Source organism: Pseudochaenichthys georgianus, chromosome 12, assembly GCF_902827115.2.
Source record: "Pseudochaenichthys georgianus chromosome 12, fPseGeo1.2, whole genome shotgun sequence".
Lineage (NCBI taxonomy): Eukaryota > Metazoa > Chordata > Actinopteri > Perciformes > Channichthyidae > Pseudochaenichthys > Pseudochaenichthys georgianus.
In genome coordinates, this window is record NC_047514.1 from 4,168,315 (window position 1) to 4,190,453 (window position 22,139).

Sequence of the window (22,139 nt, forward strand, 5' to 3'; positions counted from 1 at the left end):
CTGTCTGTCTCTACTTCCACTCTCCCGTTTCCCCTTTGTCGCATATCCATGGCGCCTGTCGCCAGGGCAACACCACTCGTCGCCATTCTATCCTGTCATTAGGATTTCAGGATAAGGACACACACACACAGACACACACTGCTTCTGTCTCACACACACACACACGCACACACACACACACACACACACACACACACACACACACACACACACACACACACACACACACACACACACACACACACACACTGTTACATCAGTGCTGACATTGTAGATTCTGTCACTGGTGGATTTGCAGTTGACGAAAAATCTGTGTCAAATTGAAATGTCGTCATGTAGAGATGCTTGAAAGGGTTTCTTGGAGGCCATGTTCTGTAATCAGTAAACCTAAATGAATATTACTGTGGGTGGAGACCCAAACAGCTCTCTATGCTTTAGAGGGGACTGGTATGTTTTCATGAGCCCCAGCCAAGGTCAGTTATTTCAGTGCAAGGTTGAAAAAGTCTCAAAGCAGGATGTTGTTATTAGAACCCGATGGATACAGTTTTTTGTGATTGATACCAACACCATCATTTGACAAATCAAACTTAGAATTTAGAGCCTAGCCAGTTATCCTATAAGGCTGTACTTCCAAGGCAAGAGCACAGGGTTACCTACGTTAATTGCTAATGCTAGCATAGCAGCATGCTCATATGACGATATTTATCACTGAGTGTTTACCATGTTCTCCATAAGGAGTGTAGCGAAACATCAATGTGGATTGAATAGGATTTCACGATCGACCACACAATATCAACAAAGCAAGGTAAACATATCTTAAAATAGCATACAGCTTTATTTGGAAATAAACATTTATTTTCTGCCCTTTAGCTCGTATCAAATAAATTCAGAACATATTTCGGGATATATTGCATAATCTCCGCCCATTGACACCACTTTTATAATAGTTGAAATGCGAAGGACAGAAGTAAAAGGCTAACATTAGGCTATGAACAAACCACATCATGTCACGGCGCTAAGCTGAAGGCAGACTTCATGTTTTATGTTTCAAGCTTGTGTTAACCACAGACCTTATTTTAGGCAACTTCGAGGGCGTCTGAAAGGACATATTGCCTATGTGACATAATTCAAATTAAATAGATCAATTGTCCGCACTCTGAATATTGCAAGTACAACTCAAGAAATCTTTATTGTTGCATAATTTTGAGGACGTCCTCATGCTGCTGTGCACACCATCCACCATATTTGGGATCTTTAGCTTGTGGTGCCTTGTAACTGTGTAGATCATTGACTCATCTCCGTCCCAAAGTTCACATCCAAATGAGTGGACAGCCTTTCATGACCAGTTGAACTAAGGATTTTTTGCATTACATGTTACTTGTTAGACGCTTTTATCCAAAGCGACTTACATACTCAGTGCTGTGGGCAATCCCCACAGGAGCACTTTGGGGTGAAGGGTCTCAGGGACACAACGACATGCTGACTGCAGTGGGGTTTGAACCTAGGGCTGCTCGATTATGGAAAAAATCATAATCTCGATTATTTGGGTCAATAATTGATATCACGATTATTAAAAACGATTATCCATTTAGTTGAAAGCATCCATTTATTGAAAAAAATGTTTTGAACAGTTGATTACCCGGACCTTTAAGTATAATTCAACTGAAAAACTAATACAAAATAAAAAAATAAAATAAATAATCATTTTATTTCGATTATGTTGTTTTCATAATCGTTGCAAGCCAACATCGTAATTGTGATTAAAATACGATTAATTGATTAATTAACCCAAACAAACGCACAACCCACTGCACCACACGCCTCCCTTTTAGGATCATTGTTAGACACACCCATTGGCTCTTCTTCCCTCACTTAAGGTTAATACATTGTAGATAAGATGGACAAACCCTTATATTACCAATGAGGTTTGAATATCCCTGATCCTGACCCAGTGTAGGATTCTGTCCTGATACTGGCCTTTCAGACACACCTTTTTATTTGACAGTCCATAAGCTAGTTTTTCCATATTAAAAGCCCTAGACACAATGAGAGTGTGTGTATTACTGATATGTTCCGATCTCCGCCCTGCCGGTATCACCTTACATATACAATGTGTCATATAAGTCGGTGCCAGATCCTTCTTATCAGCAAAATAGGATGAAATATGGATTCAAATGTCTCCACTGGTCTAAGGCTGATGCGGTTTTTTTTGGGCTCTTTGACAAGTTTTGGAAATGTGTCTCGTCCCACATGGTTTCTTATCGGTCAGATAATCCAGCCCTGATAACACAGAGGGGCTTAAACACACACACGTGGCTACAAAGGGCAAACTATTACAACAATTACGACTCCCACAGTCTTGAGACATGGCAGTGTAAACACAGATTTTCACATGTTGCACCACTCGCTTGCCCCACCTACGCTCGGTGAGTTGTCCACGCTTGTATCAGCGATGGGATCATGGAGAGTTGGAAGCGTTTCAACATAAACGCTGGAATGATTTTATCCCACGTGATGAGGAACCACACCTACACAAGAGCATGTCGGCTACGTTTTTGACTTTAACGCTGCAGGGGTTTCAGTAGGTGTGCTGTGGTTTTAGCTAGTGCACTGACCTTTCTCTGACACACTTTTGTTCACTGACAGCCTGAAGGACTGCTATTTGATGGACCTCGTAGGCTTGAATCCATGCATACATTCCACAAATGAGTAATGACTCATAACTGTAAAGTATACGATTTTAAGTGTCCTTTTTTACACCAACGAAAGCTAATTATTTAAATAACATTGGCTAAACCTATATTCTTATTTTTTTGATTTCCTATTTTTATATATTTGGGATTGAAATAAATAATGGTAACGGGGCCTACAAAACAAAAGGGAATACTCATAGGTCACAGTTAACACATAACAGATACATCATTCATTCTCATAAGTATACTCAATGTCATATTTAACCGGAGAGTTATTATTGCTTTGTATGTTGTCAAAGATATAATTTAATTTAATGAATTGCTACTCTTGGTACTAGGAATGTAGGAGTTAGGACATTTTCTTTTTGATTTCCTCTAGTGTTTTTAGTAGGAAGAAAGTGGGTGTTTATTTAAAGAAATACCAAGAATAGTTGACAATTCTTTATATATATATATTTCCTAGAAACCACATTTACCTTACTAGAACATCATCCAAATCAAATCAAAATATATTTATATACTATATTTATAAAATTACAACATAGTCAATCCAATTGACAAAGTGCTAAAGTGACTGTTAAAATACTTAGCGTGATGACGCTTAGTCGTTTATTTTGTCACTTGAGAGCAATTGCCGTTTGTATGACACATGGAAAAGTATTTATTTTATATTATGTCATAAAACAAAACTTAAACATCTCTCAAGCTTGCGCCACAGACTTTATATCAGGAATCAAACCAAAAGCACGATTACAAAGAAACGTTAAGACAAGGTAATTGTAAATCTGGGTGTCAGGACTCTTTCCCACTATATAGACCAGATGAGTCATCTGTACTTATAACCATGCCCTATGATCAACAAGTGGTTACCAGGCAACCAGGCACAGAAACTGAAAACGGTTGCTATTTTTAGTTCCGTAATTATGACACTATGGAGTTGCACGTCAGTCTGATAATATCGAAGTTCATCTGTTTGTTGTATCCATTTGTTTGTGATTTTGCTTCACCATTAAAAACAGATGCCTGTGACTGAGCATGCAACTCAACACACACACACACACAAACACACACACACACACACACACACACACACACACACACACACACACACACACACACACACACACCTGCAGCGTGGTCTGGTTTCAGTTCTATGTTAAAAAGTAGTTTCCATTGACGGAAACCAAAGCACTTATTTGGTTATCAATTTTTAAAACTGGTTGCAAATAGCCCTGAAATGGTCTTAAACGGAAACATCAGCACTTCAGAAACAGAATACTTTATTTATCTTGGTGGAAATTGGGTGTTATGACAGTTCTCCATTTCAGAATGAAATAACTATATAATACATTTAAAAAGTATTCATACATTCCTGCTGAATGGCACATTATCATTGAAATTGCATCTTTGTCTGTTTTACCAAAGAAATAGTCCCTAAGACTGTCACTTTTCCAAGTAGAAATCCCATTCACCTCTGTATCTGAGTTGAAGACAAAAGGCAATGACTTGGAATTTGTTTTATTGATGAAGATGTATTTACCATGCTGGTTTGTTGTAAAATATAAGATGTTGCCTTTGCACTCTTGTCACTTTTCCAAGATGCTTTCTTTGTTGTTTGTCTCTCTTTATAGTTGTTTGAAGTTTCTTTGTGGTCATGTTAAGATCTAGTGTCTCTTTGAGTGACTGTTTGTGGGTAAAGGGCATGGCCCCGGACACTTTTGGCCCAGACTTAAAGGTGCAGTAGGTAATTCACTTCAGAAACATTTTTTGTTATATTCCATGGAATGCTCTTAACATCCCGATAGCAATGAATACATTAAATGCTTTGACAATAAATACATTAAAAAATGTCATCTGTGGAAGCCGTGGCGCTGTAAAAAGCACGACCAATCATCTGAGCCGGCCCGGCTAAAGTAACTGGATGGCCTACCTGCCTGTCAGCCTTACATCTTGTGCACAAACTTATCTTGTGCCCTCATTGGTCGTGTGTGTTGGAGGAGGGGCTCTGTCAGGAAGTCTGAAGGAAGGGGCAGATTTTATTCGGCTGCGTAGTTTCAAATTATAGCGCACTCGAGCTGGTTTCTCCATTCTTACCTACCCTGCCTTTAATATCTTATTTGTTAATCTCTGACGAAGCTATTCTAGCACTTTCCACCTGTGGTTAATGCTAAACTAGGCAAAACACATGTTGGCTATATTTTATCATAGAGATCAAATTGATACTGATTTTCTCTAAGTATAAGCAAACAGTGAGTACCCAACATGTCTGATTTTCTATTTTATTCTAATGGTTTAGCAAGTTCATTGGAAGAGTTTCCGTCATGTCTTAAATGTAGGTCAAAATAAAAAATGGATCAAAAGAGAGAAGACTTTTGAAATGTGACGTCTGCAAACATCGCTGCGACAACCCGCTGCTGCAGATACACGCTTTACAACATCAGGAGGATGCGTCCCCAGCTGACCCAGAAAGCCACGCAGGTTCTGGTCCAGGCTCTCGCCACCTCACGCCTAGACTACTGCAACTCCCTCCTGGCTGGTCTACCTGCATGTGCCATCCGACCTCTGCAGCTCATCCAGAATGCAGCGGCTCGCCTGGTCTTCAACCTTCCTAAATGTTCCCACACCACGCCGCTCCTCCGCTCCCTCCACTGGCTTCCGGTAACTGCTAGAATCCACTTCACTTGCGTACCATGCTGCGAATGGATCTGGCCCTTCCTACATCCAGGACATGGTTAAACTGTACACCCCAGCACGTGCACTCCGCTCTGCATCAGCCAAACGACTCGCTGCACCCTCGCTGCGAGGGGGACCCAAGTTCCCATCAGCAGAAACACGTGGGTTTGCTATCCTGGCTCCAAGATGGTGGAATGAGCTCCTCATTGACATCAGGACAGCAGAAAGCTTACACACCTTCCGGCGCAGACTGAAAACTCATCTCTTTCGACTCCACTTCGAGCGATAGAACTATTAACAAAGCACTTATATACTAATAAAGGGCTGTCTTATCGAAAGCTAGTTGAGTAGCACTTGAAATCTTTGTGCTCTATGAAGCCTGATGTACTTATATGATTCTGTTTTCTTCAAGTTTGTATTTTGTTGGTCGAACGCACTTATTGTAAGTCGCTTTGGATAAAAGCGTTAGCTAAATGCAACGTAATGTAATGTAATGACATCCTCTCCTTCTGATCACTAATCATCCACCCGACACACTAAGCCTCCAATGAGGTCCTCCGGTTCAGACTAGTTATCCTAATTGACCAGCACAGTGGAGAGGTACACCACGTGCTTTGTTTGGATACATGTAGGCTTTATTATCCCTCCTGCTAATGCAGCTGCAGCTAAACCACTCAGCAGATTCATCGTAATGCTGATCTAGTATTATCTACCTTGCTGGAGGTGAACTCTTATCATAGGTACAGACTGTTTAGATGTCCTTTGGGCACTCTATTATCTATATAATCATCAAAATATGTCAAAAGCTCTTAAAATAGCACCCACAGAAACAGACAAGATATATTTAGTTTTAAATCTAATATTTGTATTGCATCACAGATAGATTATAAATCATAGTCTAAATTAAGGATGAATCGATAGCAACATTGTGTGAGTCTATTCTTTCTTACATGATGTTTGTTGTATTTTTAAATCAAGGTCTATTTGTTTTTACTATTGAAGCAAATATTTTAATCCAAATGCAATCATTTATTTCCTTGTCATTTCAAGTGTGCGTTGTTATGCAAATTAACACTTTAGATGACGACAACAGGGTCAGTTGTTGATTGTTTAAACTGACTTTGGGACGAAATAATCGGAAATGGGTATCTACGGCAAAACTAAATATGATTGGGGCGACTCAGTCTTAGACGCATTGGGTTTTTCTTTGATGCTGACGGATGTAGAATGGCTTACTTACTTCTATATCTGAGAGAGTTACATATGCACTGTAACAATGTGGAACTGATGGCTGCTAATAAATAACAGTTATTGTATAGAGACAAGTACAAATTGACCAACCATTAACCCTGCCTATATGCTGGATATGAGCAGGTGCACGCGCATTACCAACATGACCATCCACACAACGCCCTAAGCCATCTGGCCCCACTGAGATGAATGTAGAAACACATTTGAAGAGATACACACATCATGTTCACAAACGCTCACTTGATGCTGCACCTTCAGTTGTTACCAAGAGCTACTGTATACCTACTACTACTATACCTCAGCAGGTTTAGAGTCCAACACGATCAGCTGTACGACCAGGGAGTTATCTCTCTGTGTGTGTGTGTGTGTGTGTGTGTGTGTGTGTGTGTGTGTGTGTGTGTGTGTGTGTGTGTGTGTGTGTGTGTGTGTGTGTGTGTGTGTGTGTGTGTGTGTGTGTGTGTGTGTGTGTGTGTGTGTGTGTGTGTGTGTGTGTGTGTGTGTGTGTGTGTGTGTGTGTGTGTGTGTGTGTGTGTGTGTGTGTGTGTGTGTGGTGTGTGTGTGTGTGTGTGTGTGTGTGTGTGTGTGTGTGTGTGTGTGTGTGTGTGTGTGTGTGTGTGTGTGTGTGTGTGTGTGTGTGTGTGTGTGTGTGTGTGTGTGTGTGTGTGTGTGTGTCCATTCAGTAGGAACCACTTTTCACCAAACGAGGACACACCATGCCGGGTGGCCTGGAAAACATTCCTGGCGCTGCTCCGATGTTCGCCTGTTGGCCGAGGTCCATTCATGGAGACATAATCTCATCTGTTGACTTCCTCTCTCTCTCACTTCTCCTTTTGTCTGACTCCCCCGTGCCTCATTCACAGCATGCAAACAGCTAAAAGGAAACGCAGTGTTATTTACTCAACTCAGCGTCTTCCTCTGTCGGATGTCTCAGTCTGGTTTGCTGCAGAAGTTTCTGACTCGGCAGCAAACCGCAGGCCTAACAACAAGTGCGCTTCACCTTTTGTATTCCACCCCTATTTCTAGAGAAAGCAAATAAGAAATGATTATTCTAGCTTCCTAAAAGGTGTAACTGTTAAGAGTATTTGTTTCTTTCTTTCATTTAGTGTGGACACTTTTCTCTTATTTATTTCATGTCCTTCTTACCTTCAGGCTTCATGTGGATCATTACTAATAATATTTTATCATTAGGGTTTCCTTTTTGGGTTATCATCACAATCGGATACTTTATTTATCTCGGAGGAATTAGAGTTTTGTGACAGTTGCTCCATTTCCGAATGAAAACTAATGAAAATAGGAATAAATTAAATACAAATAATTATATAGACGTAAGAAGTGAATGTCTTAAAATATAATGAAAATGAAAATGGGCATATTGTTCTACATTATATTACATGTATATGTATTGATAGTGGTGTATTGGTATTAAAATAAAAAATCGATTACATATTTTTAAAGGAGTTCATTATGGGTTTCTTTTTTGGGTGATAATCACAATCAGATACTTTATTTATCTCGGAGGAAATTGGGTTTTGTGACAGTTGCTCCATTACCGAATGAAAAACAACTAAATACAAATATTTACTTTAATTTACTTATGCTGCTTTAACACTAGAGTCTAGACCAATGACATTTAATAAATGTATATTAAATAGGGCTTTATTGATTACAAAACGTCTTAAAACAAATCAGCCAGAACATTTGCCAGAAATGTTCCAACCTGAAGTTGCATCGGATAGATAATAGTGTTTTCTTAAATGTTAAGGATTTACATTTACTTTAAAGCAAGCACACTCACACATTCTGTGATATACACAGTCAGTCTTTGATACAAATAAAACAATACCAGAATAATGAGCCAGTCGGTGGCCTGTCATTGGCGCAGTTCGGTCTGAGTACCCTGTGGTGATGAATGAGAAGGACAGTGGGCCTGATTCGGGCCCCTGTTGGCTCGTCCCACAGCCCGAGGACAGAAGACCAATCACTTCTGCCTCCATGATGCAGGCTTTTATCACTGACATGAAAAAGACCCACCACCGACGCTCAAGCACGAGAAGCAGCAGGCTGGGATACACAAAGATCCCAGTTCTATTAACCCCATTTTTTTGTTTCTCCTTCTATAAGTCGTATCCTTGCTGCCGCTAACTAAGAGAGAGGACATGCACTAAGGCATTTCAAAGGAGTCTATTGGGAGAAGAGTGCTGCTAGACGAGACAAAACAGAAAAGTGAAAGACAGTTGAAGAGGAAACGAGCCCAGCGGCTAGCGTGATTTATTGATAGACTCGCTTCTGTCATCCAGATACTTCCTCTAAGACAGGATGGCAGTTTAGCAAGGAAATGCGTTTTCTGTGGTGTAAGATTCAACACAGGTTTTGGGGCTAAAAATAAGCACTACTGGGACTGAAGGCTCTTTGTTTGGATAGTATAGCATGTATCTGTTACTATGGCTGCATATTTATGTGGGAAGCTAGTCTGGCTGTGGAGAGTGAGATCTGTCAGGAATTGCTACTCATAGTTTGGTCAGTATTGAAAGAAACCTACATCTGGAATATTTTGTAACGAAAACTAAAAGTGAATTTAGTTTCATTGGAGGGAACTTTGATGATTTCCTTTCTCAAATCATCGCATTTATTTCTACTCCATCTTCTCAAATAACGAGACATCTTTGTTATCGTACAAAAAAGGTTGATGGTATTTATTTAAAATACCTCCTTTCCAAACCTTGAGAAACTAGAGGACGAAACGTAAAATGACTACTGTTTGTAGGCATTGTGACATGTGTAGTAACTCGGAAAACCCACACTGAGTAGTACTTATCATTAGGTAACATTAGTGAGTAATTGGTTGAAAGGTTACTCTTGTAAAGGCCCCTTGTTTAGTTCACAGGGTTTACAGACTGTTCTCTAAACCCTCGTCCTACACCACACTGCCGCCTCAAGTTTCAGGTTATTCATTGTCATGTACCCAACAATTACAGAGCAGCAGTCTTTGGAAATGGAAATCTTGGATCTCTGGCTCACATAAAGCTTATTAAATATGTAACAAGAAATCAAGGCATACAAAAACCCCCTCATAATTCCTTCTTCGTGGATCGGTGGGTGTAAAGTTCCTCCTTGGATGGCAGCTCCTTCCTGGTGATGTGTAGTTTACCCTCTGACATGACACGAAGACCCATTTGAAAGCAAAACAACACGGCCTTATTACTGATATCATTATCTGCGTTTGGATTTTAATGACTTTTTATTAACCTTAATCAGATATTAGGCAGCTATTACATCATCAAAGCACAATAAGGAAGGTCCAGTGGAGGAAATGATTCCATAAAAGTTGGTAGAGAAATTGGGGATCGATCAAAGATCTTTGTGCATAATCGATAGATCCTTAATCAGTCGTCTATGGACCCTTGTCCTTAGTATAGTAACTACCCTAATCCTGAAGCATAGGCACCTGTCCTTAGACCATATCATGTTTTATAAATCTATAGAAGCTCATTCTGAATCTATAGACGCTTATCTGGCAACTGTAGACTCTCCACCATCTTAAAGACTTCTGCTATCACAAGTCTTAGTCCTGACGGCCCGTCCACACGGCGGCGTGCGTTGACGTCACGCTTTGCCGAACTGCATTGTGGGAGCGTTGCTTCGCTTTGCCTGCGTTGCTCGCTTCAAAAGTTGAGCAATGTTCAACTTTTGAAGCTTCGGCGGAAGCGTCAGCCAATCAAATCATCAGTCAGTACACGCTCTAGCCAATGAAACCGCGTGCTTGTGTGTCCGGGGCGGGAGATTCATGTGATTGGTTGTTGGTCGAGTTTCAGACATGCCCGCGGCAAGCTTCAACGCACGCCGCCGTGTGGACGCTGCGTTAGCCTTAAAACTCTCACAAAGAGTCTAAATACCCTTGTCTTTAATCTATAGAGATTGTTCTGAAACAGACCCTCATCAGTAAATCTGGTCTTCACTCTACCATCATTCATTTGGAATCTATAGACCCGAGTCCATCATCTCAAGACTCCCGTCTTTAAGCTATAGGTCCTCTGAATATAGACACTCGTCTATAGACCTTAATCCTTGGGAATCGATTTCTCTTTCATATGACAAGAAAATGCCTTGGCATCTGATCCGTTTTTTAACAATTATAATGCCTTCATAGTAATGAAATAGCCTGGTATAACCCTCGGTGGAAAACCGCTATAGCCACATGCTTAGATCTATTTGAGTGGTTGACTATGCCATTGGGTGGTGTTTTTCTATTCAATGAAGCGATCCTTGTCTATAATCTATAGGCGCTGGTATTTTACTTACTCCAGACCTTCATCTCTAAACCCCTCACTTTTGAATCTGTGAATTCAATATGGTCAAAACACTTCCTTTCTTTTTTTAAATAGATGGAAGTTTATTGTATAATGAATTAATATAAAGGGCTTATCTCGTATAGTAAAGTATTTGAACTATATTCAGTTAATTTGAATGTGTGAAATCAATATTAAACCAATATTAAACCAATCCAATAATATTAATGAGACTTGAGTGGTACAGTCTGTATCTTGAGCCACTTTGAAAGACTTCAGAGGGACAAGGAGATGTGATAAATTCCCAAGTTAGAGTAAGAAGTATTGCGCTTCCATGTGTTCTCACATCTTTCTGACATGTCGACCCACTGACCCACATAATATGATGAAAGAACCATTTCCCCATGCACCGTTTGACCAGTTAGAAAGTCAGAAAGGATACGGAAACAAGCATGTCGTTTTTAAAGGTCCCGTATTATACTTTTTTCATCAATATATTACAGGTCTCAGATATATATAAAACATGTCTCTGAAATGTTTAGCTTGAAACACCAAACGGATCATTGCAGCATTACCCATAATACCCTCTGTTTTAGCCCTGTTTTAAAAGTGCTGATTCTCTGTCTGTTACTTTCGATGAAAATAAGGAGCCACTCCCCACGCCCCTCTGAGAGATATTTGGTTGAAACGAACACTAGCCGCTTTCACACCAAGTACTTTGCCGCACTTAGTTCCCAGCACTTAGTTCCCCCATGGAACGAAGAGCCGATCGCGTTCACACCGGAATAAGTCCCTGAGGGAAGATTACACAAATGAAGCCACTGACGTCACTTCTTCTGATTTGGGTTTACTGGCTGGCCGCAAACAACTTCACGGCGTATACTGCCAGCCGAAGTCCCCGGCCAGAAGTCCCCGGAGTTGGGGACTGGCTTCAGTGGAAGCTGCTGGGACTCCCAGCAGCTTCCACTGAAGCCTTCCGAGTAAATCGCCAGAACGCCGACACCTCCCCATCACTCCACCGTTGTTTTTTTTTGTGTTGCCATAAGTTAGTCTCTCTCCGTTGGTGCGCGGGGCTAATGCTAATGCTAATGCTAATAATGCTAATGCCAGCAAATACAATGGCGGCTTCAAAAAACGTTTCCGAGTTTTACGGGGCGTGGTTTGTAATTCGCCCAGCCAATCAGACATTTAAACTTTTTTCTCCCATGAAAGGACCTAATGGTGCTCTAGGAGGCGATTCAGGTGATAAGGTGGGGGGGGGGGGGTTACCTAGGTTACCTAGGTTACCTTGGTTAGGGTTATGACATCATAAAGTGACCAAAATCTGATCAGCTCATTTTCAGGCAGGTTTTTATATCAATGGATCAGGACAAAAAGTGAGCAAATCTTTTTTCCTGAACCTTTCAGAATCTCTTTACACAGAGATGTAGAAAAGACATGGAAAAAGTGGATTTTGCATAATAGGTGACCTTTAAATTGCGAGTTTAAGGTGAACCCTGACTGGTGTAGAGTCGGAGGAGCTGTTGCTGGCTGTGGCCTTGTGATGGAGATTACTGCAGATTTAGATCATGGACTTCAGAGTAGAGGGAGCCAGGTACTATATGTTAAGAGCAATCAGCTGAGAAGACATGGAGGTGTGTGTGTGTGTGTGTGTGTGTGTGTGTGTGTGTGTGTGTGTGTGTGTGTGTGTGTGTGTGTGTGTGTGTGTGTGTGTGTGTGTGTGTGTGTGTGTGTGTGTGTGTGTGTGTGTGTGTGTGTGTGTGTGTGTGTGTGTGTGTGTGTGTGTGTGTGTGTGTGTGTGTGTGTGTGTGTGTGTGTGTGTGTGTGTGTGTGTGTGTGTGTGTGTGTGTGTGTGTGTGTGTGTGTGTGTGTGTGTGTGTGTGTGTGTGTGTGTGTGTGTGTGTGTGTGTGTGTGTGTGTGTGTGTGTGTGTGTGTGTGTGTGTGTGGGCTGTCATCTCCATGGAAACTCGGCGGAGAAAAATAAAAGCTTTTATGAGCTGTCGTGCTGCGTTTGCTTATTAGAAACCATCTGCGGTCATTCTGAAACTATCCATCAGATTTGTGTGGGCCACTAGAGAGTCATGACTGCACAACCAAATTAAATCACACACAAATAAAATAGAGCTCTATTAATGGAATAATTTTTATGATTCAGAATGGAAGGGTGTAGGGATGACTTTTTTAAATGAGCATTGCCCTGGTTACCTTAATGAAAAGTCAATGGAATTTTTCCTTAGGGTTTTGGATTATTGCACAAAATAATCTCCGTGGCAAACACATGTTTCTGATACTTATGCATTTCTTTCAGCAAGAAATGAACCCCGCTTTGATGGGTTTTCAAGTAAAAAGCCAGAAGTAAAAAGCTAAAGGCAAACTACACCACAGTTGCATGACCAAACAATGATTCTCTACGCTTTCTTTTTTATATTGAAGCCTTTCTTCTTAGCGTCATTTAAGATGGATCGTAAATATTTGCAAATGTGCATGTTTAAACTCAACAAAGCTCTGAAGGCGTGATTTTCTTTAGTGTCCTCGAAAGACCTGCAGTCTAATTTAGGAACTGCTTTTCAATCAATAAATGATTCAACCACATGTTTACCCAGCACGTAAAAGGGTAAGAATTCACGATAGGGGTATTTAGTTTTCTTTTAAAGTAAAACGTAAAAAAATATTTTCCGCCTGTGTTAGCCGCAGATCTTATTTCAAGCCCCAAACAAATAAAACTTTAAAAACACCCATTGACTTTAAGAACAATGAACAAAATCGAGCAAAGATGCTAAAAAATCTACGTTTCTTGGACCATCTTCTCTTTGAGTGTTACAGAAATGATCCTTAAAAAGGTCAGTTGGTGCACCAACCTCTCGGAAAACCTGTCAAATTGTTCTTCTAAAGATGTGCCCTTTGAGAATAACTGCCAGTCAGCGTGCTCACTGGCTAACACCACGAAGTCCCTGGTGCCAGAGTAGCCATGTTCACGTCGGATTACACGGTGAAGCAAAGTGCAAGGGCCCTTCTCGCCACACGGAGCCATGTTTGCAAACCACTGAAGCGTTGCCAAACAGAGAGCCCTCTAAGACAACCAATCACAGGTCTGAGCTCCTGCAAGGCCACCACCTGTCCTTTTCGAGGACACGTACAGTTCAGAACATGCAGCCTAAACAAACTGCAGCTGGCTCTCCAAAAGCCCTCATTTTAAAAACACTGTTGAATAAGTTATGAGCTAATAGTTGGTGTTGAGATAAATTGGTGTTACTGCAGCGTTAGCAAAAGTCTGGGACATGTGATAGAGTTCAGTATCAAGGGTTTCATTACAGAGCAATAAGGAAGTCATAACCTGTTAATGTTTACTGCGCTGTATAATGCAGAGGAGTGATGTCTGTGTTGTATAAACTATTCTTTGAAAAGTCCACATCACAACTTCCTGGAGTTTTCACCTACATCTTCAGTGGATGGAGTAGTCCTCACATGACATGGGTATTGAGCTTTAGTCAAGTGATAACCGTGCTTGTATTATATTTTTATATAATGAATGTACAATTGAGCTAATGCCAGCTGCTGATGAAGACCAAAAGATTGTTGATAGCCCTAGAAAACGCTGGTGAATTAAGAGGACATATTCTGCTCACGTTCAGGTTCATTATTGTATTCTATGCCTTTACTGTGACATGTTTCCATGCTTTAATGGTCAACATGTCTTTATTTGTTTCATACTGCCCTCTTTTCCCGCTCTGTCTGAAACCAGAGCCCAGTCTGCTCTGATTGGTTAGCTGGCAGTGTTAGGATTTGTCTGTGTTAGTATTTTTCGTGTCCTTTTCTATCTTTGGGTTTCATATTTTATTTTGTAAAGTGTTCACCCCCGTTTCCTGCCTGTTTGCTTTCTGTCGGTTTCCCTCTCTGATTACCCAATTGTGTTCACCTGGTACCTATGTGTTTTCTCCTCCCTCCTCACCTGTCTCGTGTTTATGTGATTAGTCCTGGGTGTATTTAAGTTCTGTGTTTTCTGTCTCTCTTTGTCGGGTTGTCTTGTGTATTGGCTTGTCCTCGGTGAGTGTTCTGTTCTGCCTGTGTATATATATATATATATATATATATAGCCTTGAAATAAAGGAATTATTTTGACTTTAATCTGCATTTGGGTCCTACCTGCTTCCTTCGCTCTACCGTAACAGGCAGGCTCTGTTGTGATTGGTCAACCTCTTAGAAATGTCCCGCCCCTTTGCCTGTTACACAATGTGTTGGATGCCAGCCAATAAAAGCGTGATTGTGACATAGTGATGTCATTATGTTATGAAGTTCTGGCGTGAACTTTGAGACAAAACCCTATTCTTACACAATACAGGAAATAGAAAACTCCAATAAGAATAATAGGGCAAATTTAAGTTTTTTTCAGACAAATAATTTAAATGTTAAGGTCACTATACCAAGTTTGAGGATTGCATTGGTCTCCTGTGTAAACTAACCAAAGTTTGGGGGGGATAATAATTTAGTGAAAACTGTTTTTCTCATCAGGAAAAACTGAACCTTATTGTCTCATTTTGTTATTTTCAGCCAACCACATTTTAAGAGAAAATGAAATACTCGCTCCACAACATGAAGAGGCACCAGCCCAAGTTTAGTTGTGCCAGTCACAGTTTTTATTTTCTTTATCAAGGTGCCAATGAAGAGAAAATAAAATGCGGCAGGGGATATTAGTGTCGCCATGTGTCTCCAACACAAAAAAATATGTTATTAACCTATTTTTATTTGTTTCTCTCAATGTTGTTTTTCATCATTAGGACAAAACATTTATCACTACAAAGAAAAAATATTGCCAAATCAAAGTGGTGTTGACTTTGATAGATAATCGCTAATTCTCCTTTCTCTGATTGTGTCTTCTGCAGCTCAAGATCTCATTCAATGAGTCGAGTCTCCAGAGTACGTATGAGTATCCGTCGGAGAACGGCGCATGGGACAGTGGGGACGAGGACGAAGACGAGGACGAGATGCACGATGAGAAGCTGTCTGACGAGCAGCCGAGCATGGTGGGACGCATCCACATCCCCCGACCCAGCTTCTCCATCTCCCCAACGCACACCAACAACAGTAATGGTGAGAAAAAATGAAATGTGTGGGTCATTTGATGTCTTTGTGGTAGCCATGTAGGTCAGATGTCCAGTTTTAGCAGAATAAAAATGTTGCTGGGAAATTCCCTGCAAATGTAAATATTCATGGTCCCCATAGGATGATCCCTAATGAATTTGGCAGCCCTCTCAATTTACCTCTGAAGCAAAACTCTCTATTTCTATATTCTAGTAGTCTAAAGCTAGACCACAGCAAGGTATCTTGAAGTCCCATGGCTAAGTGACTCTTTAATGTCCCTGCTGATTGTCATGGTCCACAGAGGGTGAACCCTATAGCAAGTTTTAACTGGTAACTCTCTGAAAGTTCTACTTGTTATATACTACATTTGCTGGCATCATTGTTATTATATTTAAGCACATTCATGCTCCTCAGAGGATTAACAATTTCCCTTGTTGACAACATCCCACCAGCTTTCATCTTTCTATGGGTATATAAATACAAATTGTGTTTTTTCTAGGACAGATTAGATCAAGTAAAAACAACTAAAACAGAAGAGGCACTCGGAGAGCTCAAACCTCCACTAAGACCAAACGGCATATAACGCTATGTTAATGAAAAGGAAGAATAATTGTCTATCTGCATCGTGATTTGTATAGGCTCCGAAATCTTATAGGTTATTTCTAGGCTTACGCCCAAGTTTCGTGAAAATCAGGCCAGTGTTTTTTACATAATCCCGCTGAGAAACAAGCTAAAAACATAACCTCGGATAGATAGATCTTTAATTTGTCATTGTACGGGTACAACGAAATTACAATGAACTCAAGGTGCCAACACGCAACAGCAAGACAATATGAAAACAACAAGACAATATAAAAACGACACTATAAAAAACAACAAATGGGACTTAAATAGACATGATAGGGAATATGTACATAAATAATAATAAATTAAATTGCACGATTCCCCTCGTATTGCACGGAAGGCTTATATAATTTAAATATTAGCAGCGTTTAGTGCACATATGGGAAAAAAACTGAATTTGAGTCTGTTTGTCCGGGAAGACATGGCACAGAAGCGCCTGCCTGAGCGCAGGATGTAGTAGTTAGGAAATATAAAATCAGAAGCACTAGCAAGACAAAATATGGATAGGACAATTTTATACAGTGGTAAAAATAGATAAAGAAGAACCAAAATAACCATAGACGGCACGATCAACAACATCTGAAGGAGAAATGTGCAGCAAAACAACATTATATTGTACCTTTATTATGACCCAGAGACATACGAATAATAATAGTAATATGATAGAAGGTCAGTTGGGGACATGTTGTGTTTACCAGAGGATGAAATCAAGATTTATTATTTACCCCCTAACTACCAGTTATGGCCAATAATGACCAAATAAAAAGATACGCAAGCCGGCATTGGAAACTTAAATGACACCACTCCTAAATGGTTTAATGATAGATATGTTGGATCTTGCAATAAGTAAACACAGACACTGTTTTACTTTATTATAGTATTTGTACTGAGTTCACATGAAGCAGCCCGCCCCTTAGCACCTGCATTGCAAAGGTGTTATAAGGAGATGTTGTGAAATAAATGTTTGCTTCTGAGTAAAGTAATAGAAACAGGGAAACAGGAAGTAGCCTGATGAGGACATTGCTTCTTTATTATAGCAGCATCCCTCCCCTCCTGGTGAAAGAGTACACACAACATCGGATATGATGACAGAGACCTCTAGTGGACAAAGTGTGAACAGCATTTAATAAAAAGTGTGTGATACAGTTTCAGAGCTATTTCTGTTTCCATTTTCATTCACTATCCGTCAAAAATGACTCTAATATCTCATTAAATGGTCATTTCGCTAAACATTAATATAAATGAAGTTTTAACAGAGGCAACGACAACGTGTCAGTAACACATCATGTCTTATTGTTGTGTGCAGACCTTTCGAGCTACATTCCCAAGCACTCTGTGGACTTCAGCGCCTGGCAGGAGCACAAACATGAAGACAGTGTTTACCAGGAGGAGAACGGCTCCCAGACGACTCCGATGACGGAGGAAGTGATGGTGAGAGAGGGGTTTCAATATAACAAATGAATCATTAAGACAATAGAACATGTGTTTCACTGGGGACATTTCCCTCCTTAAGGGTCTCTATTTTGGCCTTTCAATCATTTTACAGGTAATCTTATATTAAGTTCTGAGGTTAATTAAAACACACAAAACTCAAAGCCTCTGACTAAATAAACGGTATCTCACTTAACAGTCAAGTATATTGTAATACGACCACTTCAATACATTTCTATGTAAGATAAGAGATAAGATAAGATGGGACTTTATTTATCCCGAAGGAAATTGTTGTCAAACTGTACAGTGACGAGCAGTAAAAAAACGCAGTGGCAGGTACGTAATGGCACGTTATTATAGAACATTATTAATAATAATAATATTGCACATGTTATATAGCAGAGAGTTGTATAAGTATATTGCCATAAAAAAGGAATATTAAAAGGTTTAAAATAATAACAACATGATATCTCTCCTCCTCAGCTGACCCCCGCAGACAGCTCCTCTCTGTCGGACTACAGCAGCGAGCCGGCTCTTTACTTCTGATCAGCTGTCCAGTAGCATCACAGCTGTGGGACCAGCCTCTAAGCACATCGTCCTGATCTCACAGGCAACACAGTATTTCGTTATTCTGTTTTTGGGCTGACTTCCTGCCGCGGAACCGCCACATGCTACGTTATCAACCGCATATCAGAGCAGATTTGCCAGGTTTCGATTCCCACCTTCCTCCTGACCAAACACATTGAAAAAACAAAGCAGCTGGACTGTCTTTACCCTGCGATCCCGGACGGTTGATCTGTCCTCGTCGTCCCTCACAAAATTGCTTGAAATCTATCTAGACTGGCCTCTCCAAACCCCCCCCCCCCTGCTTAAAGGAGCTTAAAAGCAAGGGACCAAACTCCTTACAGAGAACAGGAGGCCGCCAGTGCCCACATGTAGGTGTCGCCACGGGAACAGTGTTAGCATGGAAACATGTCAGTTAGGACGTGGAGGACGCGTCTGCTTGTGTAGATCGCCGGCACACTCAAACACACAAAAACACACAAAAAAATTGCAAAAGGGTGCCACAATTATTTTGTTTTTGTACCTGCATGTGTTGATTTCAGCCAACAAGCTTGGTTGTACTGTAAAGCTTCCGTATGCCTTTTTAGTTTTTGTATGTCTTCTGGCAAACTATGCTGTATTGAAGCTGCAGCAGAAGAGTCTTAACAGCAAGCAAACTTCAACACATTTTCCCCCATTCGGGAATTATGCACCCCACGATTACACGCTTGAAAAAAAGTGACCTTGGCCAATAATGTCGGTACGTCCGGTGACGAAATGAAGATCCTCATACTGTAGAGTGTTTCCGTATATCAAGGTGTCTGCGTCCCGTTTAAAAAAAGTTGTTGGCCAACTTTTTATCCTGGCTTCTCGTGTATTTATTCCCCGCTTACAGTTGAAGTTTGCATGTCAGAGACCTGCTCATGTACAAAACCACTTTTGTAAAGATATCTGCCGGTGCGGACGGACGTTTTTTTTCTTGTTTTCCAGTCGGACCTCATGTACTTTCACATTCCACGGAGGAAGAAATCGGTCCTTATGATCATTCATAATATGGCATGTTTGTGAGAGCGAGTGTGTTTTTGAAAGGATATGAAATGATTTTTTTTTTAATTAAGATTGTTTTTTATATATAAGAATGCACCATGTTTCCAGATTTTTTTAACGCATAATGCCAAGTGATTAAAGTGTCGCCGTAACGGCCTCACATTCGTTCTGCTCCCGTCCCTCGGCCAGTATTGTTGTACAGTTTTCATAAGATTTATTTCTTACTCTCGTCCTTTTTCTTTAATTTCTCCAATCAGATGACATTTGTTCAGTCCTCGAAGGTTTGTGCTGTTAGGAGACGTTTCGTCTTTGTCTGAGGAATTGTAGGAATTCTCTGTTCTGTCTGGAGTCTTGGATGTTTAATGTCTTTGCACTGTCTTGCTTTTAGCCTTGTTTTGCACCTCATGAGAAGGCGACAGAGGATATGTGCACTTAAAAGAAGTCTAGTTGAAGAGTTTTGTTTCCAAACAAAAGCCACTTTTTACACCTGTTATTCTGCACCCAGTGATTGTATGTGAGATACAGTACATGGGTAAGGCAGAAAACATTTTTAGAATAGAATTGAAATACAACTCTTCAATTGGATGCGATGAATGCACTGCCGATGAATGCCATGACCACTCGTTTTACTCTGTTTGCGGCAGCCTTGCAACATCAAGTCTTATGATTGTCGTCCTCGTCTCTCGGACCACAAACTGTAGCGATCCACACAGATGAGGGCCTCGTGTTTGGCCTAAAATCTGTTTTTTGGTCAGTTGAGCTGATCATTCAAAGACCATACCAGTGATTTTGCAAGTTTTAGCCCATTTTATTACAAATCCCATATACTTTACTATTGAGCAAACCGTGCACTGTGGTTTCAGAGTTTGAATGTATTTCTTAACCGAAAAAGGTGTCCATTGATTTCCATTTGTGTACGGTATGAAAATCTACTAGAAGCTTAAAAGTATACCCCCATAATGACCAACAAAATATCAACTTGTTTAAAATTGAATTCTTGATGACAAAAAGTCCAAAACGTGAGAAAATCTTAATGAATTAAAGTAAACGGGCCGTGTTCAACAAAAGGTGACTATATCAAAACGTCAGATTAAAGACACTGGCCGTTTCTCAATCGCGAGGATTTTGGCTTCCAAGCCAATATTTCAAGGATACTACGTCATCGAGTGCCGCCGAAGGACTGTTCCAATCTCCAGCATACTTGGAATTCCACCGAGGCCGCGTCCTTGGTTTGGGGGTAATTTCGAGGCTGCACATGGGTAGACTTCACGTCCTTCAAATCCCCACAATGCTTTGCGCACGGACCAATTTCCCCAAATCTGTGGCGGAAAATGTAAGGCGGGGCCTCTCATATGACGCACACCTGCACACTTGCTAGCCTGTTCCACTCTTCATTTTCCGAATGCCAGGAAGGATTCTTGCCTAGCTTCTGAAGGAAGTGACTCGGAAGACATGTGCTACCAAGCAAGCATCCTCGCGATTGAGAAACGGCCACTGCCTCATAAACAACTGTCTCTTAACATGTGACGGTGAGCATTGTCTCATTGTCTTTGTTTGTGCGAGGACTGTTTTGGGGCAAATGTTTTTAAAATCAAGTTTTTTGAGTGTGAAAAAAAGTGTTTTGATATAGTTTCGCTGTTGTGAAAGTGGCTTCCATTCATCAAGAATGTTCTCCATTTTGTTTCGCCCTTGGTCATGCAAGAATAACAAATGATCTTGAATCTGAAAAAGCATTCTGTTCTCTTTGCTCAACGCCAAAGACATATTCCAATCCCTCACAAAATGATGTTAACGTTCAATATCCTGCCCTTAAACTATTACTATCATTCATTAGCATAATGTAGGGTCACCTAAGTGTAACTGTCAAAACTCAATGCAGACTTGATGTTCTAGTTGATGGATTCCACAACTCAGAAGTGTACTAATACATGTTCATACCACGAGGAAATTAATGGAAACCAATGGCTGCTTGAATCAAGAGAGGAAAGGCAATCAGCCAAAGTGGTCACATGCTCTGTAAACACACTGGTATGGTTCTTTAAATTGAATTTGGCCTCACTTGGACCTGCTGTGGTGCTAACCGTCACATGACGACACACCTGTGGATCCATCTGTGCTGACTGCTGCCTTCAATGTCCAACACCCAAAAGAGGACGTCCACTTATTGTGGGAAACTTTCCTTGGACTGAAGGAAGTGAATTTTGGGAATCCCCACTGATCGTCTAAAATAATCCCGGCGAGGACTTTTCTTTTGACCACTATTGGAACTTCTGAAGTGTACATGTGTTTGCTATCTGCCTCCTGAGCAGCTTGTTGGTCACACTGTAGCGCCTCTGTGGAAGAAGCTTCTCCATCTTCTCGTTTACTTTCCCCCCTCGTCTGTAAATCTCCATCGCAGCAGATGTGCTTACTGTAATTATTGTCAACGATTTGGGCAAATAAAACAAAAGTGATGTCATACTTGTACAAATGAAAGCTCAATAAATAGAACACTTAAACAAATGTAAATAC

The 22,139-nt window shown here is 40.6% G+C and overlaps 1 protein-coding gene across 1 annotated transcript in view; it reads left to right on the forward strand.

Annotated features, from left to right (window-relative positions):
* tprn (taperin) overlaps nt 1-22,136 on the forward strand; it is a 32,399-nt gene extending 10,263 nt beyond the window's left edge. The window contains exons 2-4 of the mRNA XM_034096261.2: nt 15,785-15,992; nt 17,914-18,038; nt 18,522-22,136. Of these exons, the coding sequence (XP_033952152.1) occupies nt 15,785-15,992; nt 17,914-18,038; nt 18,522-18,584 (396 nt within the window). The 3' untranslated portion in view covers nt 18,585-22,136. The remainder of the gene's footprint in view (nt 1-15,784; nt 15,993-17,913; nt 18,039-18,521) is intronic.
* The last annotated feature ends 3 nt before the right edge of the window (nt 22,137-22,139 follow it).